Source organism: Sebastes fasciatus, chromosome 11, assembly GCF_043250625.1.
Source record: "Sebastes fasciatus isolate fSebFas1 chromosome 11, fSebFas1.pri, whole genome shotgun sequence".
Lineage (NCBI taxonomy): Eukaryota > Metazoa > Chordata > Actinopteri > Perciformes > Sebastidae > Sebastes > Sebastes fasciatus.
This window is the reverse complement of record NC_133805.1, coordinates 25581327-25602743: the sequence shown is the minus strand read 5'-3', so window position 1 is coordinate 25602743 and position 21417 is coordinate 25581327. Positions and strand designations below refer to the sequence as shown.

The window sequence follows — 21417 nt, the reverse complement described above, 5'->3', positions numbered from 1 at the left end:
ATGGCTTGTACTTGATACAGTCCATTGCTAGTGCACATTCATTATCTTTTTGACCCGAATATGTTATCCTAATGGTCGCTGCGCAACTGCCACGGCTAGACACGATGGCTCACTTTAAAGGAATTCACTTCCTCTGATCATTCTTCACAGGCTCAAACTGGGCTGTGTGGACTGGCTACGTGACCGAGCATTGCTAGATTGCAGGCTGTAATCCTCATAAGAGTTTTATTGGTGCATGTTAGCCTATGCCCCCCTACATGATTTCTGTTTACCTCCGTGCATCAACAGAGCGCTAAGCCCGGGAATCAAAACTGACTGCCTTGAGCCCGAAACATGCCCAACCAAGTTTAACAGGATCTGGCATGGTAGCGTTTAAACACTCTATGGAATGTCTTCAGCTTGATGACGGCAACATTGGCTGTGATGGCTTTTCATTTGCTGACCTGACAGAGGCACTTTAGGTGTCAGGGTGGATCTGGTGGGGTGAGTGACGGGTCCTGTCCCTGCGTGTCTTTTCTGTACGTGTAACCGCCTGGTGTTCAGTCTAATCGTTGTCAGAGAGCGAGGTGACATGTCAGGAAGAGTTTGGTGAGATTTCTGTTTTCAGCACATCTCAGACAAGTCAAACATCACAACTATACAAATGGACTGCAGTGAGGGCTCCAAGTTTTGCGTGTTTGTGCTTTTTTTTTATGACTTTGTAATCATTTGCAAATGCAAGCGCTACACTTTTACTCACAGATCCTTCAACAACAGACAGTATATAGTATATGTTAAGCCCCTTTACCACTGGACAAAAAACCCAAATGACTCTGTAGTAGTGACGGGTATTTATCGGCTCCAGCTCCGATCGGCAGTGATGGAAACATGACACCCGGGCGGACACGCTAATCTGTCACCCCCTTTTCCGGCGCGATGCTATATAATGCGCGTTTAATTGAATATATATTAAATAAATTCAACAGGGATAATGTATTAACGTACAAAACATACAATTATTATGCTGTCCTCAAAGCCACCAGACTCCAGTCAGACAACAGACATTTTACTTCGCAGATCGTAAAACACACTTCATTCAAACTCGACAGAAACAAAATAAAACTCATCAAAACTCTTTGTTAGTCTTTCTACTGTTCAAACAAACAAAAACTCTGGCTTTAGAGTTTCAAAAGAGAAACTGAATAAGTAACAGATATAAAAAAAGCAGTAACCACTGTAACATTTTCACTGTTTACTAAGGTGACGTCGAACGTGAGCAGGAAAAAAAACAGAAAAGCCAGTGCAACGGTACGGCATACTCGCAATGGGAAAGAAGTATTTTGCCTATTTTAGCGGGTTTTCCCATATTAAAAAAAAACTGCATATATGCTCTAATTTTGGTGGGAATAGAGTGCTACAGGAATGAGTCCTAAAACACAGAAATTAGTTAGTATTTTAACACTTCCGGTTCAATGGGTTTTTTGAATGTTTTTTTAGTTGCCTGAAATAAGGTCCGTGGTTAACACAAGCTTAACAGATTTTAATGTTTTGTTCTACGACATAAAATACATCAATAAATATCCCACTTGTGAATTTTGAAGCCTTTATGTGTCTTAAAAAAGTTGGTCGCTAACAAGTGTCTTAATGAGACTACGAAACAACATCACGCCGACTCATCTGCCTTTACAGCCTTGTTGTTTATACTGTTGCTCATGCGTCTGTGGTGTAGTTTGTTTATAGCCTGTCGTTAGCTTTTACATCTGGCGATTGCATTTACACTTCAAAAATCATAAAAGTGGTTTGTGGAGATTATGTTGCTGAACAAAACATGTAAGTATCATAAAAGTGTGTTTGCCACAGAGCCTATTTTCTGCAATAATCCAAAATCAAATGGAAAAATCCTATTGGCTTTTTGTCGAGGGAACCCAGGGCAACGCTAACTTCCTGGTTGGCCTACAAAAATGCATCATCCCTGCAGCACTCTATAGGGTATTATTAAGTCGTATCACTAGTTCTGCTGTTATTTAGGCCTCTTAATTCCTTTTTCAACATGTGATTATAATTCCTCAAATGACCTAATTTTTTAAGTTTGACTGATTTTTCCATAAATGATACCAGTTTATTTTCTGAAGATAGCATCTCCGGCATCTTCACTTCTAATTTCTGCTCTTCTCTCATAGAAGACTTGATCTAAATACCAGTTGGCTTGATTGGATGTGTCCGCGCTCTTGTCTAGATTTTTTTATGAAGTGGATTTTCACCAAACTATTTGATTAGTCAGTAAAATCCTGTGACTCACAGTCAATTTAGAATTTCTCTAACTGGATGTGTCCAAGAGATCCGTGTGTGTGTGTGTGTGTGTGTGTGTGTGTGCACACTGTGTGTATGTGTTGTGTGTGTATGCCTTGTTAGCCAAGCTGCAGAACAGTGACTCTACACTGGTGGTAATTGATAGTCTGGAGGCTGCCTCAGCTGCAGGTAAATCCTATCTGCAGCTATACTGTGAGGAAGAGGGTTGGGGTAGGGGAGAGAGTATAAATAAGTCTTCCAAGGACTAAGGATTTCAGAATAACTAGAGGGGATGTTGGAGGGAGAGAGGACGAGTAGAGCAGATAGCGTAGCTGAAAGACAGGGTGATAGTGGGAGAAATGTTTAATATGGCAGAGGTTTCCCCTCGCAGGCAGTTGAAATTTCTTCAAGATTGCACCGGCTTAAATGTACATTTAGGCTGCATTTTTCTCAAGAACATTGCTCTGAAGAACAGTGTATTACCCAGTGTCATCTTTGTTCTGTATCCATTGCTTTCCTAGTACACGGAGCTAAGTGCAGAGGCTTAAGTGTGGCTTTTGCCTCTTTTAAAACGTTTCCATCAGATTGACAGAGTGAAATTCAGGCCCGTGCCCAGGGAGACATACTGTAGAGAGAAAGCAAGAGAGAGCAAGAAGGGCTAGAGCGCAAGAGAGATTGGTCCCAGTGAGAGATTCATAGGTAGTAATGAGGGCGTTGGTGGAGTGCAAGTCGTCGTGTTGTAGCTCCGGCCTGTCAGTATAATGGAGCTTGCTAGTCAGCTGGCAATCGATTGTACTGCTCACAACCTCGTCTGCCTGTTGTTCCTCACTCTTCCTGTCTGTCAACCTGCCACACAGAGACGGAGGACGAAGCAGAATCTTCTCCCAGACGACAGATACAGTGTCCTGATGCTTTCTCATTACCTGAAAGGTGGCAGGAAACGAGGTGTAGAGGAAGGCAGGTCCGACTCCACATTTCCGGCTGATTTTGGGCTGATAATCAGCCATCAGTCGGTTTGTTAAATTGTGATCTTCACTTGTGTTTTTCTATGGGTTTCAACTAATTATTTGTTTATTATTGATAATTTATAAAATGTTCATTAGTCTATAAAATGTCAGAAAATAGTGAAAAATGGCCATCAAAATTTTCCAAAGCTAAGATGTTGCTTTAAAATGTCTTGTTCTGTTTGCCCAAAAGTCCAAAACCCAAATTTATTCAATCTATGTTTTTTTTCTATATATAACAACGAAAAACAATTTACAGAAATGATAGTCGATCATAAAAAGTGTTGCAGATACATTTTCTGTCCACTAATCAATTAATTAAATAAATGTTTCAGCAATAGTTAAACAAAAACAAAAAAAAACTGTCTTGTTTTCATTTTTGAATGAGCAAATGTTTGTAATTTTTGCTTGATAAAGGACTTACAACAATTTAGGGCTGCAAATAACGATTATTTTCATTATCGATTAGTCTGCCGAATATTTTCTAGATAATTGATTAATCGTTTGGTCGACAAAATGTCAGAACATAGTGAAAAATGTCCATCCCAGTTTCTCAAAGTTCACGGTGATGTCTTTAAATGTCTTGTTTTGTCAGTCCAAACCCAAAGATATTCAGTTTAATATAATAAACTATATAATAATATAATAAACTATATAATAATATAATAAACTATATAGAAAATATAAAACAGAGACATGCAGGATATATCCATATTTGAGAGGCTGAAAACAGAATTTTCTGCCATTTTTGCATGAAAAAATACTTTAATGATCAACCGATTATCAAAATAGATGCTGATTATTTTTCAGTCGATCGACTAATCGGTTAGTTGACTAATTGTTGCAGCTCTACAACAGTTAAATGATGATCAAATTTGCTGTTGATTAATTTTCTATCGACAGAAAAAGAACATTTTGGGGCATCTACTTCTGTTACCAATAGAATATTCCCTGCTCTGCTCATTACCATGTAGGACAAAATGTTGGATTAGACAATGAGGACGGACTTGCCAGGTTCGTGGTGAGTCTGATGAACGTGGTCTGAGCTGAGAGTCCCTGCTTCTCCTGCCCTTTATCGACTCGGCCCTGCATATTCCGCACTCATCTCTTTTACATTTTAAATCCCCAGGCCTCCGGAGAGCGATGGGGATATATGGTTCCATCTGCTCCAACAGACTGGCTCCTGGCTCAGACAGAGAGAAAGAGACAGAGAAGGAGACATGGCCAGGGAGAGAGAGAGGGGAGGAAACGGGGATGCAGAGAAACACAGACTGACAGAAAGACAGAATGGCTTATTAGAATCTGCCTCTTTTCACTAGTTAGACGGGGGCTGAGAGGATAGCCGTCTGGAATAAAAGGCAGGAAAGAAGTTGGATTAGGACCTGGGGATCCTCTTCTTTCCACATTTGCAATGGCAACTAACCCATGTTAAGTCTGTTAGGTCTTAACTGATTCAGGTAGACCATGGCTTCCTTTGTGTAACACATTTTGTTTCAAGCTAGGTCTCAGAATAACATATGCTATGTGTGCCTTTTAGATCCCTCCATTCTCATAAAGGGGTCCTCCTTTGTAAATAGAACCTTATGCTTCACCGCGGACGCCATCAGGTCCAATGTTTCTGTTTCCCACCACAAATGCTTGGTTATATAGGAAGTGCTTTTCCTAGCCTTCCCAACGTTAGTCTAACCCTTCCCTGTGTCAACACTGGGTTTGTTCCTCTCTACCTCGGACCACAGAGGGTTGTTTCACTGTGTCTTTTAGGTGCTCTGTTCGTTGTAGGGTGAAATAATAAAACCATTGTATCAATATACAGTTTCACATACACATGTTTCAGCTGACTGAAGCCAAACAAGCCTCAAAACCATCCAGACCAGAATAGTGGGAACAATCTCGGGCATTCTGTGTCATTAAGTGAATGAAGGCTACAATTGCACGTCCTCCAACTGTGTTTGGTGGATATAGCTGCTGGCGTAACAGTTCCTCCGAGTTAGATTTGCATAAAAGGATGTAGTGAGATAAGGGACTGTTCTAATGCAACAGACCATCCACTCTGTATCCATGAGTCAGTGAATGACCACCTATTTGACTATTAGCAGTCTGGCTCATCCTTCCACAGCCAATTTGAATATTCCTAGTATGAGTAGGCAAATCTTAATCACTGTGAAACTGTAAACATGTGTACAAAGTCGAGCTGTGCAATATGGAGAAACTCCTAGATAAAAAAACCCCACTAGGAATCTTTGTTGTTGCTAATCCGGTGAATTAAATACCTGACAAATGAAGGTATTTGATGAAAAAAATCCAATATTGCCTTCAAGCAGTTCTGCTCATTGATTTGAATCATTTTCTCCAATTACCAGACATGTTAAAGGAACGGAAAAGGGTATAACGAATCCTGTGCCTGTCTCACAGTATACAAGTATTGTTGCTGCTGTGTCAGGGAGCACTGAGGCCACAGCTTGGTTCTCATGCAGGCCTCTGGAGGGTCCGTGTTGGCCAAAGAGCTTCACTCCCAGCCCGTTACAGTCACTAATCTGGCCTGACACCAAGCTGATTTACAATACCCCCTACCCTAAGCACTGACTCACTAGAGGTAATTGATTTAGAACAGTGTAGGCACCTGCTGAATAGTATGAAGCACTCAAAAGCCCCCTCCTACCCTCTTATACAAAGTTGGGTCCAACATCCTCACCTCAGGGCCACCTGTAGGAAATCATTACACTTAAACCCAATGAGAAAGGGAAGGTTTATTTCCTTGTTCAGTAATACTATGTGTTTTCAGTTTGTATTCTATTCCATATCCTTCTACCGTAGTTTTACAATGCTTAATTTTTCTCATACGTCTGCTCTCTCCGGTTGCTAAAGATCGAGCCGTGATATATCCGTGGGTTGAGCTGAACTTTTAACAACTGCATCTGTTGAGCCATCTATTGATCTACGGAGCTCTGTATTTGCCAGTCTTTTCTGCTCACATGCCTTCACTCTGTTTGTCTTTTACTGGCGGAGACAAGGCTTTCTGCCCAGGGGGTAGGGGGGGGGGGGGGGTGAGTTGAAGTCGCGCGTTGTTAGGAGGGGTGGGGGTGGGGGGCCTGCCGTGCCTTCTGTGCTGCCTGCCTAGTCATTTTATGGCACCATCTGTCCACGAGCAAACCGTCGAGTGGTGACGTCTTTCCCATCTTTCTTGCTTGACAGTGTGAATTTCCTTTTGATATATATGCACATCTGCTGTTGGGAATGACTCTCAGTTTATAGTGCTAATTTAATGTTTGGCCACAGCACAGAATCATTCTTAATTATGCAGTAATTCATTTGTTGAACTCTCTGAATTGTAAACACAAAAATATTTCAAACTTTTTCTTCAATCTTTGAACTAGGGCAAGGCTATTGGCTGTGTACCGTTTTAGAGAACTGAATACAAAGCTTTGTTGTTTCATCATTCTCCATTAGTTTCATTAGGCCCTACCTTTGAGGTTGTCCTAAACCATAACAATAACAACATATCTTATTTACACTTTTCAAAACAATGGTGCCTCACAGTCAGCAGAGATAAAAAGCAAAGATAATTTCAGTTGGAGAAATGCAAACAGCAATGATTTATAAGCAATATTATAATCATAATAATGATAATACCCATGATAATAAATAAGAATGTCAAAATGAAGATCCAAGATGTCAACAAAGGGGATGAAATTAATAAACAATACAAGTTTTGCATACAGAAGTCCTTAGAATAAAAGCATAATTTAAGAAAAGAAAGACAATGTGTCCTTCTGTATATATGTGAGACTCGTCTGTGAGGTAAACATTATTTTGAAAATTTTATAGGGCTGTCAATGGTTAAAATATTTGATTGTGATTAATCGCATCATTGTCCATGATTAATTGCATATTTTTTATCTATTCAAAATGTACCTTAAAGGGATATTTGTTAAATATTTAATACTCTTATCAACATGGGAGTGGGTAAATATGCTTGCTTTATGCAAATGTATGTTTATATTTATTATTGGAAATCAATTAACAACACAAAACAATGACAGATATTGTCCAGAAACCCTCACAGGTACTGCATTTAGCAGTGTTAAAGAAATTTGTGGCATTAAAACAATTTTGTGTTAATGTGTTATAATGGTGTTAACTTTGACAGCCCTAAAATTTTACTTTATGATTTTATGAATATTCCATTTTAATTTTCAAGCTAGACTAGATTGTATTATTGTAAATGTGGCTCCTACGGTTAGTGCTACTTTACAGAAAGCTGTTCCACTCAGTTGTTCAGAGTATGCACAGCATTGCTTTTATTTGATGAATGTCTGTTTTACATTGAGCCTGCGTTTTGATTTATCGCAGTCCCTTTGCCCAGCACTTTGTAGTGCAAGCCATTTTCTCCTTGCTCTGCAGCTCGACAACGCCAATAATCACTCTCCAATAAATTCAAATGGAAGTGGCACTCTGGTATGTCTCTTCTACTCTGCGTAATACACATCAGTGTAATACATATCACCTTTCATTCCAAGATTGATTTGCAGCTGAAAAGATTGGTGGCCCCCCAGAGGTGATTGTAAATCCCCACTTCAGCGGCAATTTATGGAGGTGCTTGAGTTTTGTTAAATGTTCACTCAACCAGACTAAATGCCAATCGACATTGTATCATGTGGGTGAAGCCGATGTGCAGATCGTCTTTGCATTCTGTTGAGGGGTGAGTCAGGAGCCTGGTGCATTAAGTCCACCCCTCATGCATCACTGATTGCATCACAGATTGCATCACGATGCGTCACGGAGGCTCTGCGTCATATGTTGTAAATCTCTGCATACATTTCACAAGGATGTAGTATTAACATACGTAATTATTGAAGTGAACTACCTGATGGATTTATTTGAGTCATCCACACAAGCAGAGACTTGACTCGTGTGATTTATCACACCAGGTCAGCATAATCAGTGACTTTCTATTGCTCAACTTAAGGAAGTGCATTTATCTGTTATAGGCGCCATTCAGTCGCTCAATCTTCTGCTCGGCAGTACAACGTTAACAATTAACTCTGTGGAATCAGCTTGTAAACAAAGGTGCTGTAAAACTTGATAGGTCACAGGACATTACGCTTTGTTAGGTGAATTTCAATGCGGGGCCTTGTCGCAGCCCTGTAAAAAAGACACGCACCATCAAGTCTGCGTATACAGAAAAGGCTTTCAGAGTTGGAGGGAAAAAAAACTCATTTTGTTACTTTGCACTTTCATTTTACAATACGGGGCTCGTCGGGTTGCAGTAATTCTCCCGGGGTCTTGTGGTGCGTGTTCGCCGCGGAGGTAAAAAAGGAGCAGAGGCTTGTGAGGGGTTAGCCTTCTAGGGCATGGAAAACTAATCAGGGGCCAAAACACTGCTGTCGAAAATTCAGCTTGTAACTGTGTTTATGGAGCCGTTGCAGGCTGCGCCAACACAAACCCCTCTGGTCTGGGTTTATCACCTCCAGAGACGGCCATGATTAGCTCCCCACACTGCTAGCCATATATCTCAGCTGTCCCCCCCACGCACGCTCAGGATGACCCATTAAACATAGACGGAGAGAAAGAGAGAACATGAGCAGGAGGGATGGAAACGATGGAGTGCAGGGAGATGCTACCTGTAGTTAGTGTAATAGTAGTGTTTACTCAGCCTCTGCGCGCTCTCTGCGCAGCTGTGCCTCGTCTCATCTCGTCATTGTCTGTTGGTAGACTACCAATTCTGTATGGGTGGCCACTCCCTTGCCACACACGCAGGCGGTAATGACTTGAATGACAGGCACCTGATGTGGGTGGCAAACAAGCAAACAGGATAGGTGGGTACTTTTTGTCATATTCCCCTCCCCACGATCTCACTCAAAAACTCCTTTGTCCTCCACAGTTTACCGTTTGAGAAGTTCACAACCCCATTGTTCCCTTGTTAATTACTTCACTAAACCTCTTAGTCGCCTGCCTATAATACAGCGTGTATATACAGTATACGTCACGCTCTGCATTACTGAGAAACTCCCCAGACACTCGAGACTCCAAAGCCTCTTCCTAAAGGACTTGAAAGAGTGGATGCCCTGAAGAGTGGCTAGAGTTATTTCAACTTCAGTATCAATTTAATGAGCTTATGTTCTCTTTCATGGTTTCTGTGTGTTTAGATAAAAATGTTGCCACCATAGAGTATTCTCTCTCTATATATAGGATACATAAGGGATAATGTACAGGGAGCCGGTCATTGTTGTGAAATAAACATCAACAGGGTGATTTCGCGAAGCGTAGGGGTCTGGCATCGCCTCGAAGGGGTTTATTTCACAATAATGACCGTCTCTCTGTACATTATCCCGCTTATTACACGGCTACTTACTTAAGAAATCAACAATTTGACACAAAAACGGTCCGCCAGTGTCCGACATCAGAACTGCGTCCATAGCAACTGTCTGTTAAACATAGCAACGGTCTGCTATAAAGAAATAACAGACCATAGAAGGCCGTGATTGACTAATCGGAATCAAGTATTCGACAAAGCCGTGTAATAAATGATATTAACATCTTGACAAATGAGACACAAGACCAAATGCTGCACCTTAAATTGTGTTTATCCCAAATCACCATCTACATCTCAAATTGTGTTGAGTGATTCAGAACATTTTGGGCTCTAATGAATAGCTGTTCCCTAAACATTAGCTAATCATCAGCCTAGGAAGCTTGAATATATTAAACACAACCTTTTGTTTTTTTCAATAGGTTACAAGTGATAATGAGGTGGAGGGAATTAACAAATCTTTGTTTTGTCTATTATTTTCCTATATCAGGACCCCAAATTCTGTTCTCCATAAACTCGCTTAATTGTGCCAAATGATTGGTTAAGACAAAATCTAATCCCAGAAAATGGGAGAAGAGAAGGCAACAGAAGTAGTTCTTTAAACTACAAGTATTGCTGGAGTTTTGATCTCTTCAGACTAGGGTTGCAACTAACGATTACTTTCACTGTCGATTAATCTGTTGATTATTTTCTCGATTAATCGATTAGTTGTTTGGTCTATAAAATGTCAGTAAATGGCGAAACATGTCGATCAGTGTTTCCCAAAGCCCAAGGTGATGTCCTTAAATGTCTTGTCTTGTCCACAACTCAAAGATATTCAGTTTACTGTCATAGAGGAGTAAAGAAACCAGAAAATATTCACGTTTCTGAAGCTGGAATCAGAGAATTTTTGAGTTTTTTTCTTGAAAATACCGTAACCGATTAATTGATTATCAAAATAGTTGGCGATTAATTAATAGTTGACAACTAATCAATTAATCGTTGCAGCTCTACTTCAGACTTTTTCCCTTCTCCATGCACATTGGAAGTAGGTGAAGTTATGCCAGAAATCTCTACTACTTTAACAAAAAGGCATCACCAGACAGAATTGAGTGGTAATTAAATTCAGTCTAAACTTTGTTAGCTTGTTGATAATTAAAAAAAATATTGTAGAACTTTGGTTTACATTGTGGCACTCTGGTTTAAGAAACATTATTTCATATTCATACTCTAACTGTAAAACAATTTTGCTTCTGACTAATTATCGTGATTATTAATTAGAATCTCATTTCTGGTGAAATAATCTGGATGATCGTTTTTCCTGCAATTATGCAGCGCTAACTCTTTCTCTGTCGTACACACTTTCCTCTCGTCCTCTCACACACTAAACAGGCTTCAGAATTAAATCATTACCAAGACAGAAGGATTCACACACAATCTCACAAGGGCAGACATCCACCCCTACACGTTCTTATTGTTTTTCTCTCGCTCTCCCACATAGTTGCAAACAATGTCTTCCTGTGTGCTGAGCCACTTGCTCAGATTTTGGATCACGCCGCACCGTTTCCATGTTGGTGCCCTGTCCTTCTCTCAGCAGCACTATATAACGCCACAGCACAAACGCACATAGTGGCAAGTGTTGTTGTCCCATAGTATTTGTTTGCAGCTGGGAGGCACCAAGCTGCACGGGGATAAATAAGCAGCTATATAAATAAAGAATAAACCTCGCTCTAGGAATTTGTCTCATTGAAGATGAAAAGCATCTGCCTCTCTCTGGCATCTGCTGTAAAAGATATCCCTCCACCGCCAAGGGTTTGGAGCACGGCGACTAGCCAACTCTATCAGCCCCACTCACTCTCTCTACCCGCCGACATGAACCAACGCAACGCTGGCGTACAGAAAAATGAGTGTCAAAACAAATCTGTCAGCCAACAAACTTGACGCGAGTTACACTCATTTTGTAAAGCTAACTTGGGGTATTAAGTTGAAATAGAAATGGGGCCTTAATGCGTTTGATTCTGGTTGCAGAGTGGGGGTGTGATCCAGTTCTTTGGCACCTTGTGTATCTTTTTCTTCTTCTGACTGCTACAGCTTAACACACCAACAATGAGCTGTTTTCTCATTAGCAGTGAAGGTGAAGACGCGAGGGGAATCTCTTTTTCCAGAGGTGTTAATTTATTTTTCGCTGCACTTGTGGGTATTTCTCAAAAATCTACACTCAGGTAGGAGTATAATACAGCTTGATACGATCACAGCTTGAACTTTCACTGACGATGGATGATCTTGACTGCACACACAGTGTTTGGAAATTCCCCAGATGCAAGGTGTGTTGCATCGGAAGCTAGTTTAATCGACATGAAAGCATAGAGGCACATTCCTGTAAGTGACAAACGGTGATGAGGAGCGAGCCGTCAATGATACCTGTCGGCAACTGTGCCCAGGTGAGGCAGCGGCGCCGTGACTCACACATAACATTCCTTCACTTCATTCTGTCTTTTTTCCTTTGCCAAGTGACTCGTCAAAAGAGGTTAAAAGCAGAGCTCAGACGAAGAAAAGGCCACTCTCGAAATGTTGCTTTCCTAAGATCTCTGCTTAGCAGAGTGTTTTCCTTGGTCGTGTTTCACAAAGAGGGTGGTCAAAGAGGTGCCCGTTGTGTGCAGTTTTTTCAATGTTTCCACACGCATTGAAATAGCAACATGAGTAATGGGCTGCTCAACACCTCCACAGGCTTAAGAATGGAAAGGTTTTTTTCCACAAGATACTGGAGGCTTTGTGTTCCTGACACTCTAACTTATTTAGCTGAACTGAATAGACTAAAGCTGACCGGCCACCCAGCAAGCCTCTAGATATTCCACATTGTGAGCGCCTCTCTTTCTCTTCTCACAAATATCAGCAATCAGTATTGTTCAGTCGCCGCTATAAACTCGACAGTGAGACTGAACAGACGAGCAGAGAAAGTTCTCAATTCAATTCCAATAGGCCTCTTGTAAAAGCTTTACACAGAGTCATTGTCAGGGAGCCCTTGAAGACAAAAGTAGGCTTAAAACTTTGAAAACTTTTCTCATTTGAGTTAAATTTTTTTCTGAAGTCCTCTGGAGATACTGCTTTAATTCCATCAAAAGAGAGATATCTATCCTTACCATATTGAGGTCCGCTTTACAGCGTTATGATTACTCATCACAGATGGCCATGGGCAAGAGTGTAGGGATAAGAAATTTAGTTAGCTCAATTCATGGGGATACACAGCTACTTTGTTTATAATAGCATTAGACGTCCAAACTGCAGGCTGTAACAAACTTAAGGTCATATATCCGAATCTTATCAGCATAGTCATTTCCTACACTAAATCTAATTCCCAAAAAGACAAAGAATCAATGCTGGCGTGGTTTAATTTGAGGCACAGCCTTTGTTATTGTGTTTCCACCCACTACTTAAGACGATGGAGCAATGCTTTCTGTTTCATTGCTCGGTTAATTACGGTTAATTTGTGGTACACCTGCTGCTGCTTTGTTGACCGGCCGTGTCCCCCTTGGGGGGGTGTTGTATGTTAAATGTTCATGTATGCATACATGTTGTCATATTATGAGATCATGGCACTCTGTGTGATTTGAACCCATCTGGAAGACACAGTTTCAATTTCTTAATGGGGAACATTAAGTGGGCGGCGGTCCATAGGGAAAACTGTTTAGGAGCTCCTCTGGGTTTTTAACTGATCCCCATTGTGAGAGGAGAGCGAAGGAGCTTAATCCAGCGTCATGACCTCCCCCTTTGTTCTTGCTATTTCTTCCCATGATTTCTCACTGTACTGCATTTGTTCCCTAACTCTTCTGCTGATGCAGTTTGCGCGTTACATTCGCTTCACTTGTATTTTCCTCTTGCCCCCGAGCAGGATTTTGTTGTGGGTATTGGGTGCCGCGTTGATCGCAACCAAAGATCTCCAGCGTCGTGTGATGTTGTTTTCGAACAAGTGTAGGGTTAGGGTTTCTTACAAGTATACAAAATTCCCGTCTCCTTTGGTTCTGCTCTGCGACTTGCTTTTGATATTCCTGCTACCAGTGTTATTATGCTCATTCAAATATATGCAAATACATAGTGGGTTTGAATACTAATGTTTCTGTACTCCTGTTGTGCATGTGTTTCCTCTCCCAGGTGTTAGTCTTTGATCCTGTCAGAGTGGGACGTGTCTAGCAGGGGACTGAGGAGGGAGCAGTGCCAACTTGGAACATGGGGCCTAATACTCACCTGGCAGTGCCCCTCCTGCCCAGAGGGGCGTTGCTGTTCCTGCTTCTACTCAGCTGCATGGTGTTCTCCTCTCAGGCAGACAGTAAGTAACCTCATTCACTTGCCTTGCTTCCTGAACAATCTAATAATACCTTAATTATCTTCATAAGTATTTTGACAGTAACAGCAGGTGTATTACCTTACCTAGTGACGCTCTTTTGTAGATGTTCTCCTCCTTTTAAAGGTGCTAAATATGATATTGGGGGCATTTCTGTTGCCTCCGCACGGCTCTTAACATGGCCAATTGTGAACTGGCGGCGCTAACGATGCTAGCAGCGCTAGGAAACAATGGCAACAGTGCTGACATAGCTTACAGTGTGGGCAGAACCGGAGCGTGCGTGCTACACTTCCGCGATAACGGCATCAGTCGGGACCGCGTTATCAGCTGTAACCCGGATTATAACACAGGTAGAGAGGTAGACATTACTGTACTACTCTATATCTTTACATAGCAAATCATTGTTTGCTGCTATATTAATACTCTGGATATCATATAGAGATTCTTTTAAGAGACTGACTGTATTATCTAATGTTGAATTTAACCCACTACATCGCTGCACTTTAATTGAATGTAGGGATATTTGCAGAGAACAAGCTTTCATGCTGTGCATCACAGAGCTTCATTCAAAATAAAATATAGATTCAATTTACATTTGGTGTCTTTGGTGGATTCCGACAAACAGAAATAGCAGCTTGTTTAATGAATGTCCCAGAGTATAGAGAGCTTTAGTATTTGCACTACAAATAAGCATACAGTGCACAAAGTGATTCTCCATCGGCCTCCATGTGCCTGGCTGTCAATCTGAATGACGTTTTTTGGCCGGAAGAAGGAGCTCAGAAAGATGTGTCACCGTAGCTTCGCCTTTGGGTCCCGGGGGCCAGCCAAGAATCACTGCCCTGCCGAAGACGGGGTCAGGGACAGAATTAATTCAGCACATGACCTCACCTATAGTGCTGTCATGAGGTCACTGTAATTCAATTATACCCCACAATACCCTCCCATTCCCCCACCCGAACACGCCAACTGACCCGCGCTTTCATACATGGGTCCAGTAGGATTTGTTTTTCTGTACCCTTTGCCACATCTCACTCAACCCTGTGTTGTCAGCTGTGTCTCTTTGAGGTGTGTGTAGAGCTTTGCACAGTATCAGAGTGATCTTGACCTTGCAGAAAAGTTTTGCACTCCTGTCTTTTTTCTTGCGGTCTGGCAAGACTGTCTTTGCTCTGCCTGTAATGTGATCGGACCAAATCAAGTAAGACTTATAAGATGTGCCTCTCTGCACTGAATCCATCCCCAGACTTAAACACAGTGAAATCTATTTGACCCAAGTCAATTTGTGCTGCTGTTCCTATGCAACCAAAAGTATTGCAATAGTCCATCCATTGCATTCTGATATAAAAATAACAAACTCGGAATAATAACAGTTGCTTAAGAATTCAAATAAAGTATGAATTGCCGATAATTAATTGTCTGGAGGAAATAAATTAAATAACTGTAAGACAATTCTTGGTCTATGAATAATTGGCGTGGCGCTCTTCTTTACAAAGCAAGATCTGCAGTAATTTATTTATTGGTTGGGCACCATGTTTATTGTCATGTTATGTTGTGTACATATGCTCTTCTATTCCTGCATTTTAATTGCCACCAAGGGGATGCATAGAATAGATTCAAATGAATATGCTTTTTAGAGATCATCATCAAGGAAACAAGGTAATGCCAGGGGCGTCGAAGGTGCCAAGGTATTATTTAAATGTGCTGAGTCTGTCAGATGGCCAGTACGGCCCTGATTACTAAGCTGGGTTGCTATTGTGCTGTTTTTAATCTATATTGTGCTACATATAGTCGTGAATATTAAGAAAAATGAAGGATGGCTAAAGTCATTTAAAATTGTGTAGAACATATTTTGTCACGATTGTCTCTACAGTATTTGATGTCTTTAAGGTTTGTTGGCCATCTTAAGGATTCACACACAGCTGGCTAGCTTGTATTTCACTGTGTGCATTCGAACATTGGGTTAATTTGGACAATAATCTCATCTGCAGTATCTTTACTTTTGTAAAGCTAATCTTTTTTGCTCTCTGCCTCTCTGTCTCCATGAGAGCAAGATTGCCCTGGTCTCTAATTTTGGTAATCATCTCATTTACGGATAAAAACCCAGAGCCAAGCATTTTAATTAACAGACAAAGATACTCTGCTGTGACGAGCCTGCACAAGGGTTTTTAATGAAGATGCACCCAAACACTCATACATTACATGAATGAGGAACTCGAGAAAAAAGATGGAATTTCATCCTAAAGGAAACATAAAACAAACTTATCGAGAAGCCTGGCACCGGTCCGAGGTTAACCTGTGGTTGTAGCTTAATGTAAGCACACATGGGAAAAAGGCTTGGCCCTGCTATTACCCAGACTGTAAAGCAAACAGACATAGAATTAAAATAAGACAGTTGGGGGGCAAAAATAACACCTACCACTAATAGCAGGGTTGTGTGCATTTGGTGCAGCCTGTAATTTGTACGCATCTTAGTTATGTGAACTTGATAGTTCTGGTTTGGATTTCCTGTATTACAGGGCAGACACCAGACAGATATTATGGGTGGAGTGCCGGGCAAGTTTCTGATTACATGGGTTCGGTGTTCGGTCTGGTGTCCTAGTCTCCCCCCTTGAAAAAGTTCAGCGAAGCAACCACAGGTAGCAAACGTGTGAGCAGCTTTAGGCCGTCTCCTTATATAAAAACGAAATCTATTCCCTTCACAGTGCATTGTTTCCTGGTTTAGGGTGGCTACATTTGAAAGGTTGTTGTCGTCGTAGTGTTTGTAATACTTAAGATGGTACAATTCATCATGATTTAGAATCACAAATAAGTACAAGAAATCCTCCAGCGGCACCATCAGTGTTATAGCCCTGTGACATCATTCATCTTATAGCGTCATTGAGTCGGAACACAATACAGTGTGATTACTGTGAGTGCTGATCGCAGACGCCCCATCGATCCCCGGGGAGCTCAGCCTAATCAACCAGCTCTCTATACAGCCTCCTGGTACACAATAGGCCACTGGCTCACAAGGTCAGCCCCAAAGTCATACATACCCAGCACTTAAATGTAATGGTTATCTTTTTGTAGTGCTGTCATTGTGAGTTATTTCATTGGCTTTAATAAGCTTTTGATGTATCTTCTTGTGCTTCTCATGTTATAATCTTGGGCGGTTTCTCACGCGAGGTGCGGCAGGACCATCGAGGCCTTTGTACCCGAGCCCTGCTCTTTTCACTCCCAGTAGCAGGAGGATTACAACGGGACCATGATTAACTTCATAAGTTTAAAGGGACTTTTTACATGTCATAATACGACCTTTAAGGGTCTTATTTGTGACCCCCCACGTACCACCAATAGATTAATTGTAGTTTGTTTGTCTTGGCTATTGTGTGTCTTTATTGTCCAATGGCTAAACCACTAAGAGGTTTCCCATGGTGCTGCTATGCTAAACATATAGGTACTCTGGTTTTGGACATAAATATCCCAAAATACAGCATATCTTAAACAAATTAACCTGTAAGACAAGCTCCATAGATTGATTTGGCAATTTCTAAAGCTCTTACAATGGACTGATGTCATTGAAGTGCCAAAGTGGTTTTGAGAGGGGTGGCCAGACGGGGGGCTGGGTGGCTGGAAATTGGATTGTATTTTTTAGTGCCCATATGGTCACCCAGTCTAAAAACTGACAGGGATAGAAATTGATTCTTTTTTAATTAAAAGTAACCATATCCACCTTGGAGAGCCACTTGGAGAGTAATGCAGTTAGCACACAGCTGTGGTCCACACACATCATATAGACAGAGAGAGAAAGAGAGGCTAAGGTGGAGGGAGAACTAAACAACAGATAATGCTCTCTGAGAAAGCAGTGTGTGTGTGTGTGTGTGTGTGTGTGTGTGTGTGTGTGTGTGTGTGTGTGTGTCTGTGTGTGCAATATATGTGAGGAAAACATCTGCAAGATAACGTGTTGGAGGGACGCAGTTTAGAGGTTGGGGAGATTTGATGGGAAGTTGTTTTCATAAGCCAGTGCAGCAATGTCAGAATGGAGGGAGGAAAGGGTCATCAGAGGTTAATGATGTGAGATTAATAGTTTAATTAGGGAGCTCAATTGCAGGGCCAGAGGCAGTCACCCAAACCCTCCGCTGTGTCCCGGTTTCGGCAATGCCACAGGACGACAAGAACCGCCAGTGTCCTTCCAGAAAAGGGCAGATTGAGAAAGACATTTAAATTCTGTGTTCATAGTGACGGCTTTATTGACAAAAGACACTTCAATCCCTCGCTGCTATTTATTATGTATTACATTCTCACTTAATCTTTGGTTCCTTTGAATTGAAATAATCCAATATAACCAGAGAGTCTGAAGGGTTGATGTGGATTTAATTTGTGCACATGCAGCTGTTTTGTTACATTCTGATTATTGATCAGACTGTGTTGAGATTGGAGAAATTCAAGATAGCTGGCATTAGATACATAGACGTAGTCACCGTGACTTCACTCATTGGTTTGCGGACTGACGTTTTGAAGCCTCGAGTTTGGCATTTTGGACGTCGCCTTCTTAGTTTTTTGCCGTTGCCATCTTGTTTTTTTGTAACCAGAAGAGAAGGTGGAGCTAAGTACAACCGAACGCTAAATAAAACGGTTTTAGTCGACCAAAATGTTACAATTAACTTTCATGAACTGAAAACACACTGTGAAAGTAAACTTCTAAGACAAAAACAAGACAAATCCCAGACCGGACAATGGTCAATCACAAGGTAACCACATCCTAAAGCATACCCTGCTTTATGGTCTATTTGACTCTAAATGGGACCATAACTAGCGATTGAGACCATAAACTCACGTTTACAATGTTTACTGAGGTAATAAATCAAGTGAGAAGTAGGCTCATTTTTCTCATAGACTTGAGGAGTCGCCCCCTGCTGGCTATCAGAAAGAATGTTTGTTTAAGGCGCTTCCTCATTGGCTTCACTTTTCAGACCCGGAGGTTGCCCACTGATTAAATAGGACACAATAAAGTAACGTATAGGCATATTGCCATACTCCCATGTATTGTTTAGTGTTGGAGCATCCTCAAAGGTGCATTTAAAGACATGTAACTCAACCCAAACAGCCTGTGGACATGTTGCAGCATAAAGCATGGTTGGATCTCAAGTGAGAACTAGTTCTTGGGTAAATGGTGCTAAATCATAAGGGATTAAACAAAGAGACAGAATCCCATTGTTGTTGCATGTCCCTACAGTAACATCATTTAATTTCTCCCTCAATTTCGGTTAGTGGAGAGTTGAATTACGTAAGAGCTCCGGGCCGTGTGGGTGAGAAGATGAGAACAATGGTAGGGGCTCTCTGTGGTCTCTGAGGGAGGGCTAATCTAGGGGAGGCAAATTAATGAGGTTAGTGGGGTCGCACGGGGGTGCGTGGTGATGGATGATGAGTTAACCCCAGAAGAAGAAGAAGCTAGGAGCCATCTCAGCGGCGGACCCCCACGACACACCCCCTCCCGGGATCACTTAACACACTTAACATTTTCCCCACACGGGTCTATTAATGTCATCGTCCGAGCCAAGGTGACCATTGGACTTCACCCAGCAACATTAATAAAAAGCCATCCCGTCATTTGCCTCAATCTCCATTCGTATTCCCACTGCAACTTTACAGAGTAGTTTGGATTTCCATTACAAAGATGTCACGCTATTACATATTCAAACTGCATTCAAAGTGTGCTTTTTCTTCTTTGTATTTTGTTGCCCACCCACACATGTCTCCTTATGCAGCAGTCAGTCAGTCCTTCACAGCTTCAGAATGGGAAAAACGCTTAGTTTCATGACAGGGCAAATGAGCACATTTCATCAAGTGAAATAAATGAACATCGGAGGTGATGCAGCCCGAGGGTTATGCAGATGAGCTGCGCAGCTCAGCCGAGACATTAGCAGGCTTGTCTTGTAGGTGAAGGCCAAATACCTCATAAAGAGCATGTTCATTGGAGACAGGGAGTGATTTTGCATGTTGCATTCGTATTGTCGTGTCGCAGACTCTTCTCTCAGATAATGATATGGTGAGTCTCCAACCAGCGAGAAATTATGGGTGTTAGCATTGAGAAAAGAAACTGTCAAACATGTAATATAGTTTGGTCTCATTTCATAATCATCATTTCCATTACAACAGCATATATATCCTTACGCAATAGTGCAACAAAATTAGTTTTATTTTATGAAAGTAACAAAGAAATTAGTGTCTGCCTTTATCTAATCTGTCTGTTAAAACTTCCCCTTAACACAAAGATCGCCAAAGAGCATCTGCATCCTTTTGGGTGGGTTGAAAAAAAAGCCACAGGTAGTGAATCATCGTTGTCTAGATTTAGGTTGGGCGCCAGTGTGAATACCACAGGTAATATAAAACCTCAGATTTCCAATCGTGTGATAACACAAACACCCACATCCTCACCATCACCATCAAAAAGTATACAATGAAGCATTTATCCCTGCATGTTTTTGAAACAGATGTTTCTAAATGCCCACTCCAGGCATTGGTCACCAAAGCACATTGTGTTTTTTGTTTCAAATGTCATATACTGACTGATAGACAAGAAGAGAGAGAGAGAGAGCAGCCTTGAGAGATGCCTGCCTCGTTCATAATCGTCTTGAGAAGATGAAAGCCATTACATTAATGTTGCTCACACTGGGAAGAGAGGAGTGAAGGGTAATTGCACTTAGAGTTCTTGTTCTTCTCCGCTGTCGTGAATAATTCACTGAAGGCTGGAAGGCCCGATAGAAAGCCCGTCTTCATGGTCCACGAGGGTATTGAAAGTTTGATGTTTTTCTTTTTTCTTTTTCTCTTCTATAGGTTTAGACATTTTATCTTAAGTACAGTATCTCAGAGATGATGAATGACATCGCTCTTGAAGTTCTGATAAAGCTTTAAAAGCTCCATCAATCTTCGGCCACTACACTATCATTCTCTAAAAAGGAAAAAAAATGCTTTGGTTTCTGTGTTATCATGAGTGAACGCAGTGTGAACTGACTGTCAATGAGAGGGAGTGGATAGTGCAACGAAACCGGACCATCCAGCAAAAACCTGTTCTAACACCTCCCATATAGGTCCATGTTTGAAAACAGGATGTTTTCAGTGTGAGGTAAAAATACCAGACACTGAACCTTTGTGTCAAAAGTTCACGATATGGTGTGATTGACTCAGCAAGAACAAGTGGAGGAGCAGGTGGACTGCTGTACTGTTGCACAATATCAGTTGCATTGCTATCACTTTATAATGTCAGATTGAAATTGATGTAGCTAGATAATAAAAAAAATAGCGCTGCCCCCTCTTAGTCGATTAATCGGTGGTTTTGGTCTTAGTCGATCCTGCTTCATATTGTTTAATCCTCGTGTTCCTCCACATAAATTCTAACTTGTACTATGTACATGTCACATTTGGGGGAAAAAAACACAATTCTCCTTGGTGTTCAGCTGTAAAACAGAAGTGCAGATAGCAAACATGGTGTTTATTGGTTTAAACAAACAGCCTGAAGTGCAGTTGACTTTATCTGGGTA

General features: G+C 41.3%; 1 protein-coding gene across 25 annotated transcripts in view; it reads left to right on the top strand.

The window, feature by feature from the left end:
* ptprfb (protein tyrosine phosphatase receptor type Fb) overlaps positions 1 to 21417 on the top strand; it is a 204827-nt gene that overhangs the window by 56106 nt on the left and 127304 nt on the right. For all 25 annotated transcript variants that reach the window (XM_074651861.1, XM_074651880.1, XM_074651866.1 and 22 more), the window contains exon 2: positions 13711 to 13885. In XM_074651861.1, the coding sequence (XP_074507962.1) occupies positions 13786 to 13885 (100 nt within the window). In that variant the 5' untranslated portion in view covers positions 13711 to 13785. The remainder of the gene's footprint in view (positions 1 to 13710; positions 13886 to 21417) is intronic.